Below are 24,518 nucleotides of genomic sequence, written 5' to 3'. Positions count from 1 at the left end.
AAAATCAAGCATATATTACGCACAAGTGAATAATAAGCATCTTATTTATAATAAACTAAAATTTGATTTCTAAATAAAACCTAATTCTAACGAGTTAGGTTCAAATTCTAAACTTATAGAAAAACCCAAGCAGTAAAAAATAAACTTGAAAACTATTATTTTCCGACAACTGAGAACCTCAACATCGGACTCATGAAAATCAAACTCAAAATAAGCACATTTCACTTAACCCGTCCCTTAGGTTTTATTTTATTTTTTTATTTTTTATAATATATTCTCAATTTAAGTAAACATGTCAGAAACGACGTCATCTAATGTGGGCTTATTTTCATCATTTGTTAACTGGGCCTTAAAACGTGAGGCCCATTCATTGCCTCCCAATCCATGCAACGATCTGGGAACTCAGGCCAGGGTTCAGGGTTTTTCTCCTCTCTCCCTCTCTCTCGCTCTCTCTTCCACAGCGAGAAAGATGAAAGATTTACAGCTTTCGCTGAACCAAACCCAGAAGGTTCGGCTACAGAGAGCTCTCGAAAAGCTCGAGTCTTTGTCTTCAAAGGCCAATTCCAACGCCTCCGTCACCGTCGCGGACTCCATCCCCGTTAACTACGAAGACGGCCTTCTCAAGTACCCCTCTCTCTTTCTCTCTCTAGAATGCCCTGATTTGGTGATTTTTGACTTGGGTTTTCTACAAAATTTTATTTTATCTGTAAAATAATTTCTGGGTATCTCGGATTTCTTGTGGATCAGGGGACATGGGACCTCTGAGGTCAATGGGGAAGTTGTTGCGACGGTTTGCGGGGTCGTCGAGAGAGTCAATAAGCTAGTTTATGTGCGTTCTTTAAGGGCCAGGTACGTAGTAATTAAGTGTTTAATTATTTGGTTTTCTAAGAATTTGAAAGTTTTATTTTTTGTTAATTTTTGTTGAAATTTTGATCATTGGCGCTTAATGAATTTTCGAAAAACGAAAACTATGGTAGGTACAAACCAGAGGTTAGAGATATCATAGTGGGGCGTGTAATTGAGGTGAAAACCGGAATGCTGAACTACCTTTCGTAATTTTATCGAAAGTTTGATTTTCGATGATTTAATTTGCTTTCTTTGTTGTGTATGTTGGTTTTATGCTAAACTATAGCCATGATGCAATGTTGATGCTTTCATCGATGAACTTACCTGACGGCATCCAGGTATAACTGTTAGCCCAAGTTCGCAGCATGCATCAGTAGCGATAAGTTTCTTTTACCAGATATGCAATTTGTAGTGTTGCTAGATAAGTGACTCGTAGTGGTGTAAAACATTTTCAAGAAGAATGCTAACTAGTTCGTTGTTCGGTACATTGTCCACTATTTACAGTTTTGTGGATTAGGGCCAAAGATAACCCCGAGATGGAACAAAGGAATGCCAATTTACCGTTGGACATATTTGACACGAAGCATGGAATTCTGTTCTATCGATTCATATTGCTGTATTTGAATCTGTTAGATGATCTAGATTTTCTTAGTTTGAACTTTTGGTTATCAATCTGAACGCTACTGAACCCTTTTATTCATTATGTATTCTATTTATTTAGATAATTTGAACTCCTTTTCAATAGAAGTAGCGTATTTCCACCATCACCTACTCTTGAAACGGAGATATGTTCGGATCAATTTGGATTTTCCACTACTGTAAATTTAGTGTTACAATCCCTCATTTAAGTTTACTCTTTCAATGGCTAGAGGCGGCGAACTGCTCTGGATGAACTCAACATGCGCAGCATTTTTGAAGAGAACGATGTCCTTTGTGTAAGTCATTGTAGATATCGAAATTTCGGTGAAATGAACGTTAACCAATAATTAAAATTTCAACGCTTACGTGTCACATAAATTTTACATGTAGCGTGTGACTCAACGAAAAATCGAAATAAATTGGAAAGGTCATCAAATAGGACACGTGTCAATATCTGGCAGAAATGATTTATTTCATCTGATTATTTAAATCCAAAAATCAAGTTTTGGAATTCTATAAAAAGGAGGCCAAGGCATTCATTTCGGGGGGAAGAAAGAGGAAAGGAAAGGAAGAAAGAAGGAAAAGAAAGGAAGAAAGAGAGAAAGAAAGGAAGAAAGAAAGGAAGAAAGAAAGAAAGAAAGGAAGAAAGAAAGAAAGAAGGGAATTTACATCACACCAAAACCTTGAAGCCTTGAAACTCTAAAGCTCTCAAGCAAATCCCGAAGGATCAAGAAAACACTCTTCGTTCTTCGTCAAACCCTCCTTCAAGGTCAAGCCCCAACGGCCCTTGAAGAACTTCCGCCGACTCAAGATCAAGCCCCGACGGCCCCTTGAAGAAAGTGTTCATCATCCGTTCGTCCTAAGATCAAGCCCCAACGGCCCTTTGGATCAACAACCTCAACAAATCCACACATCCAATCAGTCTTCAAGATTAGGCCCAAAAGCCCTTGAAGATCCGCTCATCCATCAACCCTCAAGATCAAGCCCCGACGGCCTCTTGAAGAAATCCATACACTCAGTCTTCAAGATTAGGCCCAAAAGCCCTTGAAGATCCGCTCATCCATCAACCCTCAAGATCAAGCCCCGACGGCCTCTTGAAGAAATCCATACACTCAGTCTTCAAGATTAGGCCCAAAAGCCCTTGAAGATCCGCTCATCCATCAACCCTCAAGATCAAGCTCCGACGGCCCCCTTGAAGAAATCCATACACCCAGTATTCAAGATCAAGCTCAAAAGCCCTAGAAGATCCGTTCATCAACTGTTCATCCCTAGATCAAGCCCCGACGGCCCTTTGGATCAACAGCTCATCCACAAACCTACACCCTACGAAGATAGAATCAGAGGATCAAATTACAAAGAGATTGTAACCCCAAAATCATTAAACACAAAAAATATATTTTGTACACAGTATTCTTGTTTCTTGTTTCAGGAACTTTTCGTGTTTACAAATTTGGCACGCCCGGTGGGATAATCTCTACCTCTCATCTCTATCCTCCAATCATCGAAAAACGCAAATGGCATCAAGAAAGGATCAAGCTGTTCCTGCAATCAAAGCAAAGAACAAGAACATCATCGCCGCAAGTGGTGATATTTCGGGCATCGTAACCCGAAGTAAGGCAAGAGCTCTTTTTTCCGCGGCTTCCGCTCCTGCATTGACTCTGTCAAAGGAACAAGAGCACCTGAGGTACGAGCCTGTGATCACCCTAGCCTCGCTAAAGGCATCAAGGGGGGAAAGCCCGAGGAAATACTCAGAGTCCCTACTCTCCGACGCTGATTCGAGCGGCAGTACAACCATGCAAGTTATGACCACTGGAGCAACTTCAATCGAGGAGCAGCTAGCTCAGATGAATGAAGCAATCGCAAAGCTTACACGGACTGTGGAGGAGAAGGACTTGCAGATTGCCGCACTTGTCAACCAACTAGATGCGCTGCCCGACGTGAAAGTCGACCCAAATATTGGCCTATTAAAGAAAGAAGACGACGAAGAAGAGGAGCCACCAGTGGAGAAAGTTGAAGAAAAGCCAAAGCTAGACCAAGAAACGGCATTCATGGGATCTCTCTCTATCCAGCAGCTACAGGAGATGATCGCAAGCACTGTCAAGACACAGTACGAAGGAAGCTCGCATGACTCCGTACTGTACTCAAAGCCTTACTCCAAGAAGATTGACGCTTTGAAGATGCCAAGGGGTTATCAGCCCCCAAAATTCATGCAGTTCGATGGAAAAGGCAACCCGAAGCAACATGTCGCCCATTTCATTGAAACTTGCAACAATGCTGGGACAGAGGGAGACTACCTCGTCAAACAGTTCGTGCGTTCGCTGAAAAGTAACGCTTTTGACTGGTACACTGACCTCGAACCTGAGTCTATCAACAGTTGGGACCAGCTAGAAAGGGAATTCCTCAACCGTTTCTACAGCACTCGTCGTACTGTAAGCATGCTAGAGCTGACCAGTACGAAACAGTGGAGAGATGAACCTGTCGTCAACTACATAAATAGATGGCGCTCCTTAAGTCTGGATTGCAAAGATCGGCTTTCTGAAACCTCTGCCATTGAGATGTGCGTTCAAGGCATGCACTGGGGGTTACATTACATCCTCCAAGGCATAAAACCAAGAACATTCGAAGAGCTAGCAACTCGTTCCCACGACATGGAGCTGAGTATCGCTAATCATGGGAAAAAGGAGCCAATTACTAACTTCAATAAGGAGAAAGTATTCGCCCCAAATGTAGACAAGACCGGGAAGAAGCCCGCTAAGGAAGCTTTCACCGTCAACACTACCCCCATCAAGACCTCTTCAGCGCCCATCAAGACCTCCTCAGCGCCCATCAAGACCTCCTCAGCGCCCATCAAGATCTCCTCCAAGAAGAAAGCGAAGGAGATAAAGACAAGTGAGCCTTCTCGCACCCAAGACAGATACAAGAGCACCTTGAGAGAGTTGGAACAGAAAACGTACCCTTTTCCTGACTCTGACATGGCTGCCATGTTAGATGACTTGCTGGAAAAAAAGGTGATTGAGCTACCCGAATGCAAGCGTCCTGAAGAAATGAATCGCACAAACGATCCTAGGTACTGCAAGTATCATCGTATTGTGAGCCATCCTGTTGGCAAGTGCTTCGTTCTCAAAGAACTCATCATGAAGCTAGCACAACAAGGGCAAATTGAGCTCGACCTTGAGGACACGGCCGCAACGCATACCACTACAATTGCGTTTGGATCGTTTAATCCTGTGCCTCTCCAAATGACACCTGACCGTTCCCGTGAATGCTTAAGTTGCACGGCACCTCCTACACAACCATCACTGGAGAGAAGCGACCAAGATACACATGCTGATGATGAAGAAGGATGGATATTGGTAACCTACAAAAAGACAAGGAAACCAAGACCACAAGTCATACAGCCAAAGGTGGAACAAAGAAGAAATCACCACGGCCGCAACAATGCGAAGCCTAAAAGAAACATAAAGCATAATAAAACAACATATGCTAGGGAACCTATGGAGCAGGAGCCACGCATTCCCGTTTCCTTGCGTGAGTACTTCCCGAATGACTTTTTCCAACAGTGCACTACCGTGGCTTGTCACATGGTTGAAGTAGAAATAGAAGAGCCCTCAAAAGGCAAAGCTATTGCCACTGAGGTAGAAAAGACCCTTACACCTGGAGAAGGTCTGCCAACACACTTTAGCATCGAGGAAGCGCTACCATTGCCAAAAAAGATGCGAAGAGCACTAGCAGCAGTCTTGGCAGGTCCCGACGACCACGAAGTGCAAGAAAGTAACGACGAAGGCTCGAAGCTTCAGCCACATGAATGTGCCACATGTTGTGCCACCCATGACGTAATTAACTTCACTGACGAAGACCTACTGTTGGGATCAAAGCCTCACAACCGTCCTCTCTTCGTCTCCGGGTACATAAAGGAATACAAAGTCAACCGCATGCTTGTGGATGGTGGGTCAGCCATAAACATCATGCCAAAATCAACAATGACCATAATCGGCATCAAGGTGAATGAACTATCCCTGAGCCGTCTGCTGATCCAGGGTTTTAACCAAGGAGGACAAAGGGCGATAGGTATGATCCGAGTAGAGATGACCATGGGAGAGCTCAAATCAAGCACGATATTCCACGTGATTGATGCAAGAACTTCCTATAGCTTGCTCTTAGGAAGACCTTGGATCCACGCAAATGGGGTAGTGCCGTCCACCCTTCACCAATGCCTAAAATTTTACCGAGAAGGAGTGAAGGTGATCCAAGGTGATACCAAGCCATTCACCGAAGCCGAATCACACTTTGCAGATGCCAAGTTCTACATGGATGAAGAGACGGTACCCGAAGCCCTTCCGGAAGAGATCAAATCCACGGGCAGAGCAGCACCTAAAAAGCAGGAGTGGCAAGCCATGCCTAAAAAACAAAAAGAGCAGGCCGGGCCATCTTCAAGCAAAGATGATGACGAGTTTGCTAAACCTGCAACAACCAAAGGGAGTAGGATGCCGTCAGAAGGACCGAACGCACCCATATTCCGGTATATCCCGATGTCAAGAAGAAAGAATGGTCAATCTCCATTCGAAACTAGAAAAGCCGACACACAGTGGCACACGGATAACGTGAAGTTGCTCAAGACGAATGCAGTTTTGCCTCTGACACAGCTAGGGGGTGCTAAGGCCGCAAGACTACCACAAGGCTTCATAAAAGCTCTACCAAAGAAGGTGGAATCAAGCTTTCTTCCAACCAAGAGGACCGAGGAAGGTTTTGACCCTAACGCCTACAAACTCATGTCAAAAGCCGGGTACGACTTCGCTTCTTCTGCGGTGGCTGGAAAGAAGGTTTCAAACACTGTCAATGACGAAGAACGTAACCTCACCAAAACTCAAAAGAAGTTGAAGGAGCATGGTTACGGAGTTGACAACAACAAAGCCGGACTTGGTTTCACACCAAATGCACCTGTGATGATTTCAAGCCAAGCGAAAAACACTAGCACTCAATATGTCAGCATGAGCATTGAACAAGACCAAGAAGAGCCTAAACCCTCCCCTCGGACGTCGGTCTTCGATAGGATGAGCCAGTCAAGCTCCAGAACTTCAGTGCTTAATCGCATTGGTGGTCAAGACCGAACCTCTGTCTTCAAGAGGCTTAACGCGCCGACATCCCAAAGCTCTGTTTTTGAAAGGTTGTTAAAGCCTAAGAAACAAAGCAACACAGTTATCTCTCCTCTGCGACGATCAGCTTCAGAAAGGTTTGAAGATAATGGGAAGCCTTTTGGAAAAAGGAAGACAACACTAAAGGAAGAAAAGCTTAATGGGTTAGGAGAAAAGGACGACGTTCGAAGCTTGATTCCTTCAAGGATGAAGCGCCAAGCAATCCTAGAGGTTGACACAAAAGGACCACTAAAGGTAAGGAGGCGCATCATCATCCACACTGGCAAATCTTCATGCCAACAAACCCAAGAGAACGGCACTGAAGATGAAATCCCTAAGAAAGATGTCACTTCTGGCTCTTTCGACTCAAAGTCTTCACCTCAACCGCTGGGGGCATGTTCCAAAACCATGTCAGTCAAGTCAAGTGAAGATGAAGGATGGATTCAGGTCACTCCGAAGAAGCTGCACGAGAAACATATGTCTTGTCCACAAGTTCACCAATCGGAAAGGGGGCAAAGCAGCTACCGTCAACCTTCAAAGCTACATGAAAATGTTGAGGATGATGAAATTACAACACAAAGATCGTTCATGCGGGATCTTTTCTTCCTCGAAGATGTCTTCAATTTTTCGATCAAGGCTCCTTGTTATGAAGATTGTGAGGAATGCATTTCGAAGATCGCTTCGAAGAAATTGGACAAGCAGCAACCATCTTGTCCACAAGTTTATCAGTCGAAAAGGGGGCAAAACAGCTCCTGTCAACCTCCAGAACAATGTGAAAGTATTGGAGATAATGAAATTTCGACACAAAGATCGTCCATCCCCATCACAATGTGCGACCTCTTCCCAGAAGACTTCTTCAATTACCCGGTCAAGGCTCCTTCCTATGAAGATTGCGAGGAACGCCTTTCCCAGAACACCAGACAATCCTTATGCCGACAAGCCCGAGAAGACAGCACCGAAGAGGAGATCCAAGATGTTTTCCACGTCACGGTTCAAGAAGGTAAAGAAGACGAAATCCCCGAGGAAGATGTCACTGCTGCACCGCCACAGCTCGAAGATGGGGGACAAGCCACAATTGATGATCTCAAGGAACTCAACTTAGGTACAAGCAAGGAACCAAAGCCTATCTTCGTAAGTGCATTATTAAGTACAGACGAGATAGAGGAGTATTATCAGCTGTTGTTAGAGTACAAAGACGTCTTTGCCTGGACCTACAAAGAAATGCCCGGCCTGGACCCTATCATCGCTGTTCATCATCTTGCGGTCAGGCCTGGAACACGGCCGATAAAGCAAACTCAAAGACGCTATCGATCTGAGCTTATCCCACAAATCGAGGTCGAGATCGACAAACTAATCGAAGCAGGCTTTATTCGAGAAGTGCAATACCCCAAGTGGATCTCCAACATCGTCATTGTCCTTAAAAAATCAGGACAAATACGTGTTTGCGTAGACTTCCGGGACCTCAACGATGCTTGCCCAAAGGATGACTTCCCCTTGCCAATCATTGAAATCATGGTGGATGCAACCACTGGCCATGAGGCATTATCATTCATGGATGGCTCTTCTGGATACAATCAAATTCGCATGGCCCTCGAAGACGAGGAACTAACAGCCTTTCGTACTCCAAAAGGTATCTACTGCTACAAGGTAATGCCCTTTGGTCTAAAGAACGCTGGAGCTACGTATCAACGCGCAATGCAGAAAATCTTCAATGACATGCTACACAAAAACGTAGAATGTTACGTAGATGATGTGGTGGTTAAGACGAAGAAAAGATCAGAACACTTGAAGGATCTGCGAATAGTGTTTGAAAGGCTGCGAAAATACAACCTCAAGATGAACCCGTTAAAGTGTGCGTTTGGCGTCACCTCTGGAAAATTCCTCGGCTTCATCGTCAAGCACCGTGGTATTGAAGTAGACCAATCAAAGATCAAGGCTATTCAAAGCATGCCCGAGCCAAGAAACCTGCACGAGCTGAAAAGTCTACAAGGACGGCTAGCCTTCATCAGACGCTTCATCTCCAACCTCGCAGGGCGTTGTCAACCGTTTAGTCGCCTTATGAAGAAAGATGTTCCATTCGTGTGGGACAAAGCATGCCATAATGCTTTTGAAAGCATAAAGAAATATTTGTCAAGTCCACCTGTCCTGGGGGCACCTGTGCCCGGGAAACCACTCATATTGTATATTGCTGCTCAGGAAAGTTCAATCGGAGCACTCTTGGCGCAAGAGAATGAATCCCAAAGAGAAGGAGCACTTTACTACCTCAGTCGAACTCTCACCGGCGCTGAGTTGAACTATTCCCCAATAGAAAAGATGTGCCTCGCTTTGGTGTTTGCCATTCAGAAACTCAGACATTACATGCATGCTTACACCATCCACTTGGTTGCTAAAGCCGACCCTGTCAAATACGTTATGACTAAGCCAGTCTTGACAGGGCGACTCGCTAAATGGGCTTTGCTTCTTAATCAATATGAGATCATCTACGTCCCAGCTAAAGCCGTCAAGGGACAAGCGCTAGCAGACTTCCTTGCCGATCATCCAATCCCGGCTGATTGGAAAATCTCAGACGACTTGCCTGACGAGGAGGTGTTCTACATCGACATCTTCCCGACATGGACGATGTTCTTCGACGGATCCGCACGAGCAGACGGAGCGGGGGCATGAGTAGTATTTATGTCACCACAAAGGCACATACTACCTTACTCCTTCCAACTGAATGAGCTATGCTCCAACAATGTTGCTGAGTACTAAGCATTGATCATCGGGCTCCAAATGGCGATCAACATGGAAATCACAGCTCTTGAGGTATATGGCGATTCCAAGCTCATAATCAATCAACTCTTAACTGAATATGAGGTGAGGAAAGATGATCTCGTCCCATACTTCCGGCTAGCGACCCAACTGCTACAAAGGTTCGAAGCTGTGAGACTAGAACATGTGCCAAGAAAGGAAAATCAAATGGCAGACGCTCTCGCCAATCTAGCCTCAAGTATGACACTAGGAAAAGATGAAGTTGCAGACGTGCCAGTTTGCCAAAGATGGGTGATTCCGCTCGTTAATGAAATGTCACTAGATGATACAAATGTCATCTCAGTACTTCCAGTCGATACTGAAGAGTGGAGACAGCCGCTGATCGACTACTTAGAGCACGGAAAGCTTCCCGATGATCTTAGACACCGTTCCGAAATACGTCGACGAGCACCTCGCTTCCTTTACTACAAAGGAACACTCTACCGACGCTCTTTTGAAGGACTGCTCCTGAGATGCCTAGGTGAGGAAGAAGTTAATCAAGCCATGGAAGAAGCACATTCAGGTGTGTGTGGGGCACATCAATCTGGACCAAAGCTACATTTCCAGCTTAAAAGAATGGGTTACTACTGGCCGAGCATGGTGAAGGACTGCCTGGAACACGCCAAAAGGTGCCAAGCCTGCCAATTCCACGCCAACTTCATACATCAACCGCCTGAACCATTACACCCTACAGTTGCTTCATGGCCGTTCGACGCATGGGGATTGGACGTTGTAGGACCAATTACGCCAAAGTCATCTGCAGGGGAAGCTTACATCCTAGCTGCAACAGATTACTTCTCCAAGTGGGCTGAAGCCATACCTTTAAGGGAAGTAAAAAAGGAAACTGTTGTTCGTTTCATCAAGGAGCATATCATCCACCGATATGGGGTGCCTCGCTACATTATCACGGACAATGGAAAGCAGTTTTCCAACCGACTCGTGGATGAGCTTTGCGACAAATACAAGTTCAAGCAGCACAAGTCTTCCATGTATCATGCTCCGGCCAACGGCCTCGCAGAAGCATTCAACAAGACGCTGTGCAACCTCCTGAAAAAGGTAATCGGCCGAACAAAGAGAGACTGGCATGAAAGAATAAGTGAAGCACTTTGGGCATATAGGACTACACATAGGACTCCTACCCAAGCTACACCTTATTCTCTCGTATATGGCGTAGAAGCTGTTCTACCGCTTGAAAGTCAAATCCCCTCACTAAGGATGGCTATACAAGAAGGCTTGACTGATGAAGAAAATGCAAAGTTGCGCCTTCAGGAGTTGGAAGCGCTGGATGAGAGAAGGCTCGAAGCTCAACAACACTTGGAATGCTACCAAGCACGGTTAGCCAAGGCATTCAACAAGAAAGTCCGCCCAAGGTCTTTCCAAGCCGGAGATCTCGTGCTGGCATTGCGTAGGCCTATCATTACAACCCATAAGACAAAAAGCAAGTTCACATCAAAATGGGATGGACCCTACGTAATACAAGAGATTTACACCAATGGCGCCTACTTAATCACGGCAGAAGACGGGTTGAAGATCGGCCCCATCAACGGCAGATTTTTGAAGCGCTACTACCCCTAAAGCAAACGCGCCACGCTCCTGGCCCGCAAGAGCATAAACTGTGTACGGCAAAATCATCATAAAAATCATCACTCATTTGAACTACGTTATGACTTGATCTCTTCGTTGGAAGAGTACGTAGGCAACTTGAAACTTCAAAACTTCAAGTACAGTCACATCAAAATAAATAAATAAATGTTTCATTAAAGAAAGTCAATTTTATTACAAAAGAAAAGAAAAAAAAAAAAAAAAAAAAAAAAAAAAAAAGAGAAAAAAAAAAATACATATGTTACTATGTATTAGAAAAAAAATATATATATTCTCTACTATAAAAAAAATAAAAAAAATAATAATAAAAAAAAAATAATAAAAAAAAAAAAAAAAAAAAAGAAAGCAAAATGTCGACAAGCCCAAAATGGTGGGCTGGATTGTTGTGTTGAGGACGAAGGCCCATATACCCAAATGCCAGGCCCATCTTTTCTCAAACACACAATTGTTTTGAGCTTGCTGTGCAAGGAGCTCTGCATCTTCTCCCGCCAGGCCCGGGCCCGGCTCTCAAAGCCCAATCTGCGTGTCCCCCAAATTCAACCCCTTTCTTTCTCTAGAGAGAGCTAGTGGTGCAGAAGGATAAGAACGAACCAAAGCAAGAGAAAAGAAAGTCCCAAAATTGAATGAGTCTTTGTTTGAGAAAGGCATGAAACTACTGCTATGGAGGTGGAGGAGATACAAGCCAGCAACAAGTTCCCAAAAAAATCAGAAACGGCAGCAGCAGAGATCACAAGCCATCACCCGATGGCGACGTCCTCTGTCCTAAAACCCTAACCCCCTTTGATTCAAAGCAAATCGTCGTCGCTGCCAAATTCTTCAATGAAGAACAACGAAGATCTCCAATCGCAATCGACGAAGAAAACCAGAGAGTTGCCGAATCTGTCAGAGTGTCATTGTTGCCACCTGAGAGTCGACATTGCCAACGCCAGCGCCAAGAGCAAGCTTCAGATCCTCTACAGCGAGTGGCGCGTCGTCCTCCTCTGCAAGAAATGCCTCACGAGCGTCGAGTCCTCGGAGCTCTGCTCCTACTGCTTCGTCGCCACCTCGCCGTCGCAGGAGGACTCCTTCACTTGCTGCCAGTGTAATCGGAGAGTGCACAGACGTTGCGATTCCAAGCATCGGTGGATTGAGGAGCGTGACGCAGATCGAGTTGTACGAAAATCACCTGTTCGGCGAATTGCCTGAGAGCATTGGAAATCTGACCTCTCTCCGGAACTTAGATCTCTCTCTGAACGCCTTCACCGAAAAAATCCCAGAAACAATTGCAGGACTGCAATTGGAGTCTCTGAATCTCAACGACAATCTCCTCTCCGGGGAGCTTCCTCCGATCTTGCCCTGGCAACCCACCAAAACTGCATCTTTTTGTTCTTCTCTCCTACCGTTGGACATCAAGTTCGAAGATGTCTGCTGCGATCTTTATTGCCCCGGTTTGTGCATCCGGTTATGCTGGCTTGAAAGCCAACCCTCGGAAACTTTTTCCGGTGAATGATTCTATTGGATGGGCCAAGAAAACGGTCTCCAATGGATCAAGAACTCTCTGCATGAAGGTGTGGAATCCAATCAACAACAAGAAGTTCGAGACCCTCTCATACCTACCACCACTCTCCGAGATTCTACACGACGGACTTTGACGAGATGGAGACGCTGTTCAACACGGAGATCAACAAGAAGTTGAACGAGGCGGAGTTCGAGGCGCTACTGCAGGAGTTCAAGACTGACTACAACCAGACACACTTCGTCAGGAACAAGGAGTTCAAGGAGGCCGTTGACAAACTGCAGGGCCCGCTGCGCCAGATCTTTGTCGAGTTCTTGGAGAGGTCCTGCACTGCTGAGTTCTCGGGCTTCCTTCTGTACAAAGAGCTCGGACGAAGGCTCAAGAAAACAAATCCAGTGGTGGCAGAGAAGGGGAGAAGACTTATCCATCCCCTTAAGGTTTCTTTGGAAGATCTCTACAATGGGACATCCAAAAAGCTTTCTCTCTCGCGCAATGTAATCTGCTCCAAGTGCAAGGGTAAAGGGTCAAAGTCAGGTGCTTCAATGACATGTCCTGGCTGCCAAGGTTCTGGAATGAAAGTGTCTATTAGACATCTTGGCCCCTCGATGATCCAGCAAATGCAACATCCTTGCAATGAGTGCAAGGGTACTGGCGAGACCATTAATGACAAAGATCGCTGCGCACAATGTAAGGGTGAGAAGGTTGTTCAGGAAAAGAAAGTCTTGGAAGTAATTGTCGAGAAGGGCATGCAAAATGGGCAGAGGATAACATTCCCTGGTGAAGCGGATGAAGCGCCGGACACCGTTACAGGTGATATTGTTTTTGTCCTACAACAAAAAGAGCACCCTAAGTTTAAGAGAAAGGGTGATGACCTTTTCTTTGAACATACATTGTCACTTATGGAATCACTTTGTGGCTTTCAATTCATATTAACGCATTTGGATGGCTAGACAACCCCTTTTCTTCCGGGAGACTAACCCTCAACCTAGAAAGCACACATTGTGGCAGGCAACAGCAGATTTTACTGGTGGACAAGCTAGCAGTTATAGGGAACATTTTCTGGAATGCCCGCAAGGATTATTAAACAAACATTTTGAAAAGCTTATCCAGTGTGACACACGACTTTGTGTCTTAAGCCAGCAGCCAGAGATTGTTTTGAAATCACCATATTTTGAACCATGCTCTTCTGCTTTTGAAGATCCAGGCGAATGCAAAGGTCATGGTTTTGGTCAACTGGGGAATGGACCAAATGGTAAAGGTTCGTCTGTTGCAGGTTTTCAAGATATAGCATCACCATCTACAAGCCAGTCATCTTCTTTGAATATTGACCAGCAGGATACAGCTTCTATGGCATTCGAATATCAGTCCAGAGAAGCGCCTTCCCCTAGCTCAGTTATGGATGCTCGTGCAATGGAAGGAAATGGCAGTTCAGAAGCTGTTAATTCCAGGGAGGAGCAAATGGAGCTCAAACTCCAACAGTAGCTTGTTCGCTGCCCGTCAACGCCTCCACCGATTGCAGCAGCAACCATCCTTGCCGTCTTTGCCGCTGTCAACTCCTCCCGCGGAGTGTTCCTTCTTCATCTCCACCGATGGAGGCATTTGCAGCACTACAAAAAAAAAAAAAAAAAAAAAAAAAAAAAAAAAAAAAAAAAAAAAAAAAAAAAACACAACGGAGATCTCACCAAAACGCAGCAACAGCATCCACTAACTACCTCAAGCTCCTCACTCCGGCCACCATGATCAAAATCAACGAAGAGCTTCATTGACCGCTGTCAAACGACTAGCCGGTCTTCAGACTCGACGCCTTACACTCTGCCTCAAGATCTGGCTGCTTCTGCACCTCCGCCATGGCTGCTGCCTTTGAATGTGATCAACAAAATCAAAGTTTGTCAACACACACCCAAAGATCTCATCCGTCTGCTTGCCTTTGCTGCTGCCTTTGAATGTGATTGACAAAATCAAAGTTTGTCAACTCACACCCAAAGATCTCCTCCGTCTTCTCTCGAACTCGGCCTGGGTTTTCACCCACAAACCTAGCCTTGCAGAGCACCATATATATAAATAAAAAGAAATAATAAATAAAATAAAAAAAGATGATGCATGCTACTATTAGCAAGCCAAAACAAAAAGGAAAAGTGGTAAGAATGATGGTGTCGTGGGGAAAGCAAATGTCCAAAATATATATATATATAAAATATTATAAAAAAAAAAAATCTATCTTGGTGGATCAGTACCACCGAAAGCAAAGAAAAAAAATATAATAAAAAAAAAAGATCTATCTTGGTGGATCAGTACCACCGAAAGCAATAAGAAAAAAAAATAACAATAAAAAAAAAAAAAAAAAAAAAAAAAGAAAAAGAGGATCTTGGTGCACCGGCACCATGTGGAAAAAAATAATATATATATATATATATGCGCTCTATTTAGCACATTACGCTAAATAAAATAAAGTTTATTTATTGATATCTCTGATAAATTACAGATATGTGCTTACACATGAAAAAAAAAAAAAAAATAATACAAAGATGGAGCTTTCACAAAGGATGTTCACGTGAAGCCCCATTACTTGGCAAAACTCTAGAAGCGGAAGGCATCGGAGCAGAAGGCATCGGAGCGGGAGGCATTGAGGCTAGAGCATTCCAGGCCTCAATACTGGGTGGAACGCTAGATGACCCAGGAAAAAGGTGCCTCTGGAAGAAAGTCGCAAGCCTGTGACGGTCACTTTGACGGTCACTTTGCATTCGACCATTGGATTCTTGCAGCTCATCAAGCTTCCTCTTCATGCCCGACGAATAGTTATTTGCAAGCACATGCAAACTTCTATTCTCGTACTTAAGCAGTTTGATCTCTTGCTTAAGACTTTCCACCTCCGCCATCAAGGATTCAACTTGGCGGGAGCGAGCAAGTAGGCGTTGGCCCATGTTGGACACAGAGCCTGCGCACTGAACACTGAGAGCGAGGGACTCTTGAACGGCCAACTCATCGGACCGTCCTGAAAGCAGCCGACTATCTTCAGGAGTGAGGAGGTTCCTAGCTACTATCGTAGCTGTTGTTGCGTCCTTCATCACAGAGTCTTCACCTGTAAGAGGACCGTTAGAAGATAAAAAAGAAGGGCGCCATACATTACCTTGACGGGGCACAACCGGATCGCTGCTGAGACTCAAATCTAAGCAAAGGTTCGATGAGTTAGCCATTTTTCAAAGGTGTTCAGAGAGAAGAGGTGGATGGAGATAATTCTCAAAAGGCCAGAGACGATTTTCAAGAATGGGCAATTTTCAGAGTGTGTATGTTGGAATGATCGATACCTCTGTAAAAAGCCAAGCGACACGACCACCGATTCAAAAAATCCGGATTTTCCTGCGTGAAGTTCGGCGACGCGTTCGCAGCTTTTCAGAAAATGCGTTCAACTTTGTCAAAAGATATCTGACAAAGTCGAAAACACGTGGAGGCCATCATCGCGACTACACGTCTTTAGCCGACAAGCGCAAAGTTCGGCAACGCTTTCTCTGCTTTTCAGAAAACGCGTGCAACTTTGTCAAAAGTGGCGCTCGTTCAGAAATCGAAGAGGCGTCGCTCAAAAATCGAAGAGGCGTCGTTCAGATATCGAAGAGACGTTTGTCGACAAGGGTAAAAGAACAAGACCAACACTTGCTATTAAGAAATCCCTATATACGTCGACCTTCATCTTTTATGGCAAGGCATACCTGAAGAAAATGCCCAACTCTTCCTCACCTCTGAGGGCGCACTCCCAGCAAAGCCTCTCGAAATACACAACTCTTCTTCTTCCTTTGAGAAAACCTATTCAACCTTTGAAGTTACCAGATGCCTGGAGTACAGATGACCCAGGAGGAAACGATAGATTGAAGCATGTGCTGATTCATTCACCGTTTCTTCAAAAGCAAAGGTATCTCATATCATCAAGGGCGAAAGCATAGGTATCTCATATCATGCTTTTTCCCTATCTTTTCCTTTGCCCTTGTTCTCACCTGCCAAGACAAGGACAGAGAAAGCAATATGTCGGAACCTCCACTCAAACCAGTTGCCACCAAGGAGTGAAGCACCATTTAAATGCAAAGGTTGCATTCAACTCCTGCATCAGAGGACAAATACTACAAGAGAAGATGCTAAACCTGCATAAGGAAATACCACTTCTGCAAATGGGAGCAAGTAAGGCAAGCGAAAATGATACATCGAAGCATGTGGAGACAAGCACAACAAATATATGTGCTGATTCATTCGCTGCTTCTTTGAAAGCAAAGGTATCTCATATCATGCCTTCTCCATGTCCTTTCCTTTGTCCTTGTTCTTACTTGCATGGCAAAGTGAAAGAGAGCAGTCAGCGGCACTTGGAGTCAGTCTTCCGATCTGGAACCGACTACCTGGAATCTATTCCTGATTGCTTACCTAGTATTGCTCTCGAGTAGTCATCTTCAACGGTTGATACACTGCCAGAGAAGGGACAAGGAAACTTCAATTTTTTCAATTCGTATTCAATACGAATTGGAAAGATTGAACAAAGAAACAGGTCAGCACCTCCATCTCGTACTTGCCTGCCATATCCTGAAACTGCTCGTAGACCTTCGGGGGGAGACCAAAAGAATCCTGCTGCCCAGTTCAAGAGTAGCACAAAGGAAAATCAACGAGCGGAGGAGACCAGAAGAATCCTCCAGCCCAGTTCAAGATCAAGCCTCAATGGCCCTTGAAGAAATCACAAGTCCGATTCAAAATCAAGTGTTCACCACCCTTGAATCAAATTCAACTCCATATAAAAGGAGCAAGTTCAGACCTTCGGAGGAGACCAAAAGAATCTCCAGCCCAGTTCAAGGTTAAGCCTGTGGAAAATCAACGATTGGAAGAAACCAGAAAATCTTCCAGTCGAACTCAAGATCAAGCCTCGATGGCCCTTGAAGAAATTTCCAGCCCAATTCAAGATCAAGCCCCGACGGCCCTTGGATCGACATCTACATTAAAGAACTTCAAAACGCATCTCATACATGTGACAAGCACATGTCAACGACGCGCCTTGAAGTGGGGGCATTTGTAGATATCGAAATTTCGGTGAAATGAACGTTAACCAATAATTAAAATTTCAACGCTTACGTGTCACATAAATTTTACATGTAGCGTGTGACTCAACGAAAAATCGAAATAAATTGGAAAGGTCATCAAATAGGACACGTGTCAATATCTGGCAGAAATGATTTATTTCATCTGATTATTTAAATCCAAAAATCAAGTTTTGGAATTCTATAAAAAGGAGGCCAAGGCATTCATTTCGGGGGGAAGAAAGAGGAAAGGAAAGGAAGAAAGAAGGAAAAGAAAGGAAGAAAGAGAGAAAGAAAGGAAGAAAGAAAGGAAGAAAGAAAGAAAGAAAGGAAGAAAGAAAGAAAGAAGGGAATTTACATCACACCAAAACCTTGAAGCCTTGAAACTCTAAAGCTCTCAAGCAAATCCCGAAGGATCAAGAAAACACTCTTCGTTCTTCGTCAAACCCTCCTTCAAGGTCAAGCCCCAACGGCCCTTGAAGAACTTCCGCCGACTCAAGATCAAGCCCCGACGGCCCCTTGAAGAAAGTGTTCATCATCCGTTCGTCCTAAGATCAAGCCCCAACGGCCCTTTGGATCAACAACCTCAACAAATCCACACATCCAATCAGTCTTCAAGATTAGGCCCAAAAGCCCTTGAAGATCCGCTCATCCATCAACCCTCAAGATCAAGCCCCGACGGCCTCTTGAAGAAATCCATACACTCAGTCTTCAAGATTAGGCCCAAAAGCCCTTGAAGATCCGCTCATCCATCAACCCTCAAGATCAAGCCCCGACGGCCTCTTGAAGAAATCCATACACTCAGTCTTCAAGATTAGGCCCAAAAGCCCTTGAAGATCCGCTCATCCATCAACCCTCAAGATCAAGCTCCGACGGCCCCCTTGAAGAAATCCATACACCCAGTATTCAAGATCAAGCTCAAAAGCCCTAGAAGATCCGTTCATCAACTGTTCATCCCTAGATCAAGCCCCGACGGCCCTTTGGATCAACAGCTCATCCACAAACCTACACCCTACGAAGATAGAATCAGAGGATCAAATTACAAAGAGATTGTAACCCCAAAATCATTAAACACAAAAAATATATTTTGTACACAGTATTCTTGTTTCTTGTTTCAGGAACTTTTCGTGTTTACAGTCATGTAACACGTATTACTGGCCTAGTTGAACAGAAAAAAGGAACAAATTAAGACTTGGTCAATTGTTACAAATACTTGCCCTTTTCCAGGCTGAAGTTCGTGGTTTTCAACATGATGGTTTACATCTCCAAGCAAGAAGTCAGAAGTACGGAAAGGTTCGATATTCTCTTCATCCATGGTCTTGTGAATATCCATCATTTGTTAGTATTTCTCACCATGCTTGTAACCTGCTTTGCAGCTTGGAAGGGGTCAGTTGCTCACAGTTCCTTCTTATCTAGTAAAACGACGAAAGCAGCACTTCCATCACTTAGAAAACTATGGCATTGACCTGATACTCGGCTGTAATGGTTTCATCTGGGTTGGTGAATGCATTGAAGTTACCGATGATATGGTAGTGGATCACAAGTCAGAACAAGATGGTATCAAAGCCGATAAAAATTCCTTTAGTCCCGAAGATCAGGAGAAAATTACACTCCCCAACAGACAAGAGAGAGCATATGCAGGACCGCAAATGCTATCCGCGTATTGTCTGCTTTAGGCATAAATATTACCGTAGAAGTGATCATGGAGACGGTTGATTTGAGCAGTTCTATAAATGTAGCTATACATGAAATGCTTGGTGCAGAGTTTTGTGTTCTGGTTGCAGAGAAGGAAGCTGTACGCCGATGCATGACTAAAAAGAAGTGACGATTTGTTGTCTAACGAATATAATCTGTATTCAAGAGTCTTTCCAGTAAACAGAAAATTTCTATCGTTTGAAATCTCTACATGTGTATCACAATTTTCATCAGTCTTTCATCCCAGTTACTCGCAGTTTTGCAAATTGCGAAATGTACATTGAAATCAAAACTCTATTCTCATTGTCTTTTTCGAACGATAATGAGACTAGATGATTTACAACGGTTGTTTGCGACGTTTCTAAGATATCATAGCTCATCCTTTGGTGGTGGTTCGACTTCGAGGCATTCTTCATCCCAATAGTAGGGGTACTTTAACTTTGCTGCAGTGTGTGGCATGAACCAGTCCTGATATATGAACCTGAAACCAAGGGAAGAACTTAGAAGTATCATTCAAGCAATATGAACAAAAAAGAATATTAGTGTACTAATGTTGAACCCGTATAAAACCCGAAAAAGAAGAAACAAATAACCCAGCATGAGAACGCGAAAGAATGCATCTGCATCATATCACGGTGCTCTGTTTGACACAGGACTGAAGTTGAAGAAGCAATAGATGATATTAAACACAGAAGATGAAAGAAGGTAGTTTGCATACACTTTAACTGGCGGACGGGATATGGTGACAAGTACTTGCAAATCCTCATGTTCATTTGTATTCCGGACCTGCAAAGCAGTGTGTAAGTTGTGAATTGCATAGCGGAGAAAAATAAAACATATTAAGCGTAGAATGCTTGGGTTTACCTGGTGAACATCGTTAACAGGTATGTGAAATGTGCTATTTGCAAAGATAGAGAACTCTTGTGGCTTTCCAGGGAACTTCTCGTGCGAGCTCGGTGCAAGGTAGAGAGTTCCACTTCCCTTTAGGACAACAAAAACTTCATCACAAGAATGCCTGTGTATTGGTGTGCCTGATCCCGGAGCATATGTTTGTAGCCAAACCTCGACCTGTGAACCCAATAAATTGCATCATATATCATGTCTCCCAAACGATTTTGCAAATTTATAACTTGTTTTATCGCAAAATAAGATGTTGACAGAGGAAAGAACGACAAGCTCAAAAACATCCGTGGTTTTCGATGATAGCGGATATACTTCTCAAAAGATCATCAACACGAACAATTATATTATCGGACAACTTTCAGTTAAATATGTTTGAAGATCATAGTGCAAATCAAATGGTATAGTCCTCTAAGCCACAAGATCACAAGAACAGTAAATTCTCAAAAACAACAGTGTAATGGTGCACCCAATACCTCTTTCAACCCATGCAAGAGTGAACCAGCAACAGTTGTGTGTGCCAAACCACCCCTTCCATAGTTATCCTGTGGAAGCTCACTGATATTTCTTACTATAGGTAACCCTGCATCGAATATATACCATTTCAGCAATATAATAGTTAATTAGCTTAATTCATATCATTATTAAGCATATTACCCACAATCCGAAAGATATAAGAAAGTGGAAGATCTCACCATTTGGGCAAGCTCAGAATTCCCAAGAAACAACCAAAATATCAAGTTCAAGAGGAGAAGAAAACAGAATCAAACACCATTAGAGACATTAATCATGAATCAAATGCTCATTAACCATAAGAGAGTAAATTGTAGCAACGGTCCCTTAACTTTAACTCAATTGGAGCAATGGTCTCTCAACTAAAAATTCATTACCATTGGTCCCTCAACTTCAATTTAACTAGAGAAATGTTCCCTCAACTTTAACCCTAATTGGAGCAATGGTCCCTCAAATTTAACCCAATTGTAACAATGGTCCTTCCAACCTAACTCATTTTGACAAAATTATGACAAAGTTGATGAAAATGATCATAGCTACACGTTTTGATGAATTGAGGGACCTTAATTGTAGTAATGGTCCTTCCAACATAACTTATTTTGACAAAATTTTAACGAATTTGATGAAAATGACCATAGCTACACACTTTGATGAATTGAGTGACCAATGATAATGGATTTTTAGTTGAGAGCTCATTGTTCCAATTTAATTAAAGGGGAGGGACCATTGCAACAATTTACTCACCATAAAAATATACACTAACAATGAAACAGTTAATTAGCTTAATCTATATCATTAATAAGCATATTAGCCCACGATCGGAGGGATATAAGTAAGTGGAAGATTTCACCATATGGGAAAGCTCAAAATCCCCAGAAAAGTACAGAATCAAACACCATCAGAGACATTAATCATGAATCAAATCCTGATTAACCATAAACCCATGATTAAGAAAACAACTGTTAATACTCTTTGATTAAAAAGTGGAGATTTGAAGCACGAATTGTGTAAATTAATGAAAGATTAAGAAGGACCTTTTACCTTTGAGTGAGCATTTGGACGCTTCAGATATCTCAGAGAAGAACAGCAAGCTGAAGAAGAAAAAGATAGTAAGAGAAGAAGGGCCTGCCATTTTCTCGTTCCTTCCACAACTTCTACTTTCTCTGCATCTTTATCCTGGGGTGTGCTTAAGTGATTTTCTGTTTCTAATTATTTGAGGGGAGTGTGGTTGGTTGTAACTTTATGTTGGGTTTCCGCAGGCCCAAAAGCACGTTCAGGACCAAAAACACGTTCAGGCCCAAAAGCACTTTTATGGGGTAAGGCAAACAAGACCAGTTCCCTTGCCAAAGGTTTAGGCTTTAAGACGGAGGAGGAGACCAGTGTTTACACAGCTGCTGCTCCACTGAGCTGACTGCCATTGTTGAGTCGGTCTCTTTCAGCTGCTCTCTGGATAAGCGGGTTACCCAATTCTCAGCCAGAGCCAGGCGACTCCACGAACAGGTCAGCCACTTCTTATTCTTCCTTCTCTGCAACTTTGTTCAAGTTAACGAGCATTTCGCTTACGAAAATGGAGATTAAATGATAAATGGATAATTGGGTTTTCTCAAAAGTTTGTGTCTTGGGTGGCTTTTTACTGTCTTCTTCTGAAAGAAGCTGAACTTTCTGCTGTCCGGCTTTTGCTACTGAGAAAAGCTAAATTCTTCGTATTATGTATTTTGGGATGTAAATGGTAGAACCCAAAATTTTTTTGGTGCCTACGGTATGAAAATTGTATTCCTTTTTATGTATTTTTGTAGAAATTTGTCTCACAAATGAAAATTAAGCCTCTTTTGGTTGCTGAATTTCATTAGAATTTGTGAGTCCGTTATTCGAAGCGTAAGAAAATAACAAGATTATCATGTTGTATTAGCAGATTTTCTTTGATGAACAAGATTATCTGCTGTGTATTATTTTCTATTTGAGTTATGCCTTTCGTTTTTCGCAGGCGTGTTGGTAGTTTTAAATCTGGAAGTATGAAGATCAGATGCTATGCTGGTATTACGAAACCCAGCTTTTTGCTTGCGCATTCAGAGTTACCAGCACTTACATCTCTTAAGCCCGAATTCGATTCTATATCCACGCTTTGCAACCGAGAGAAGTTGATTGGGTTGATAACAAGGTGTCAGTATTCTGTTTCTGGTAGAAGGTCAGAAAGCAGTTATAAGGATTCGTCGGTTTCAAATCCAAACACCACTCGTTTAGGTAGGAGAGAAAGAGGTTCTTCATCCTTATACAGTCGTCCTAGTCTGTTAGATATGAAGAATGAAAGGATGGAAAATCGTGCCCGGGTTTATGATTTCTTGCGAGGAATTGGTATTGTCCCTGATGAGCTTGATGGATTGGAGCTTCCTGTTACAGTCGAAGTTATGAGGGAACGTGTGGATTTTCTTCACAATCTTGGGCTTACAATCGAAGACATTAACAACTATCCACTTGTTCTTGGCTGCAGTGTGAAGAAAAACATGATTCCTGTGCTCGATTATCTTGGGAAGTTGGGTGTTAGGAAATCCACATTCACAGAGTTCTTGAGAAGATATCCACAAGTCCTGCATGCTAGTGTTGTTATTGACCTTTCACCAGTGGTCAAGTATCTTCAAGGAATGGATATCAAACCCGATGACATTCCTCGGGTTCTTGAGAAATATCCAGAAGTGCTGGGGTTCAAGCTTGAGGGGACCATGAGCACTTCTGTGGCTTACCTTGTTGGAATTGGGGTTGCAAGAAGGGAGATTGGCGGAGTTTTAACTAGATATCCGGAGATTTTAGGGATGCGTGTGGGTAGGGTGATCAAGCCATTTGTTGAGTATCTTGAAGCGTTGGGTATTCCAAGACTGGGTGTGGCTAGACTGATAGAAAAGCGGCCTCACATCCTTGGGTTTGGATTGGAGGAGAGGGTGAAACCGAATGTTCAATCCCTTTTGGAGTTTTGTGTTCGAGAAGAATCACTTGCTTCTGTAGTGGCACAATATCCTGAGATCATAGGAATTGATCTCAAGCCTAAGCTTCTCAGTCAACAAAGTTCGCTCAAGTCCGTAATTGATTTGGATCCCGAGGACTTTGGCAGAGTTGTTGAGAAGATGCCTCAGGTTGTTAGCCTCAGTGATAGACCTATGATGAAGCATGTCAATTTCCTTAAGAATTGTGGATTTTCCTTGGAGCAAGTGAGGAAGATGGTCGTCGGGTGTCCCCAGTTGCTTGCCTTGAATCTCGACATCATGAAACTCAGCTTTGATTTCTTTCAAGCAGAGATGCAAAGGCCTTTGGATGACTTGGTTGCTTTCCCTGCATTCTTTACTTACAGTCTTGAATCGACTATAAAACCAAGACATAAGATGGTTTCAAGGAAAGGGTTGAAATGCTCCCTCGGATGGCTTCTCAACTGCTCCGATGAAAAGTTTGCGCAACGAATGGACTACGACACTATTGACATGGAGGAGATGGAATCATTACCATCATTTGATATGAATACACTCACAGAACCAAGGAGCGACGATTCAGGTTCTGACTACGATGATGATAGCGATGACGATTATGTATAGAAATAGAATGATCACTCAACCTTCAATTTGGCTTTTCAAATTGGGGTTTCCAGTAGAGTTTTGTGGATGTTATATTGTGAAAGTAAATTTATTTATTTGAAGCATTACACACTTTTTCTTGTGATGTTATTGTATTTACCTGTGCTAATATAGCAAGAATGTAAAGGAAGAGGAAGATGCTAGAAACCAATTGAGTCCGAATTTGCTCACCACCTTCTCAAAGCACGCCGCATGTTGAGAGTATTGTTTCACGAGTATTTTGTTAGTTCCACGATGGATTTTC

The 24,518-nt window shown here is 43.3% G+C and overlaps 4 protein-coding genes across 4 annotated transcripts; 3 read left to right on the top strand and 1 right to left on the bottom strand.

Moving 5' to 3' along the window:
* Window positions 1-400: 400 nt before the first annotated feature.
* Window positions 401-19,510, top strand: LOC137716007 (exosome complex component RRP4 homolog). Its single transcript, XM_088690543.1, is given in 8 exon segments — window positions 401-624; window positions 748-849; window positions 978-1,043; window positions 1,121-1,184; window positions 1,716-1,781; window positions 18,777-18,842; window positions 18,926-19,142; window positions 19,145-19,510. Coding segments are annotated over 8 exon segments (966 nt in total). The 5' UTR covers window positions 401-469; the 3' UTR covers window positions 19,375-19,510.
* Window positions 11,670-13,576, top strand: LOC148697719 (uncharacterized). Its single transcript, XM_088690173.1, has 3 exons — window positions 11,670-11,768; window positions 11,920-12,449; window positions 12,557-13,576. The coding sequence occupies exons 1-3, from the start codon at window positions 11,670-11,672 to the stop codon at window positions 13,452-13,454; spliced, it is 1,527 nt and encodes a 508-aa protein (XP_088546299.1). The 3' UTR covers window positions 13,455-13,576.
* LOC137716008 (auxin-binding protein T85) lies at window positions 19,378-21,867 on the bottom strand. The gene is made up of 5 exons (XM_068455398.2): window positions 21,699-21,867; window positions 20,621-20,727; window positions 20,109-20,312; window positions 19,963-20,030; window positions 19,378-19,725 (listed from the first exon to the last, which is right to left on the bottom strand). Exons 1-5 carry the CDS (start codon window positions 21,787-21,789, stop codon window positions 19,614-19,616), a joined length of 582 nt encoding a protein of 193 aa, XP_068311499.2. The 5' UTR covers window positions 21,790-21,867; the 3' UTR covers window positions 19,378-19,613.
* A 132-nt stretch (window positions 21,868-21,999) lies between these two features.
* On the top strand, window positions 22,000-24,346 carry LOC137716147 (transcription termination factor MTERF4, chloroplastic-like). The gene is made up of 2 exons (XM_068455548.2): window positions 22,000-22,157; window positions 22,642-24,346. Exon 2 carries the CDS (start codon window positions 22,670-22,672, stop codon window positions 24,233-24,235), a length of 1,566 nt encoding a protein of 521 aa, XP_068311649.2. The 5' UTR covers window positions 22,000-22,157; window positions 22,642-22,669; the 3' UTR covers window positions 24,236-24,346.
* Window positions 24,347-24,518: the final 172 nt, after the last annotated feature.

Source organism: Pyrus communis, chromosome 3 (assembly GCF_041283825.1).
Source record: "Pyrus communis isolate YQ-2024b chromosome 3, ASM4128382v1, whole genome shotgun sequence".
In the NCBI taxonomy this organism is placed as follows: Eukaryota; Viridiplantae; Streptophyta; class Magnoliopsida; order Rosales; family Rosaceae; genus Pyrus; species Pyrus communis.
Note: the sequence above shows the minus strand (reverse complement) of the source record. Positions and strands in the feature narration are given on the sequence as shown.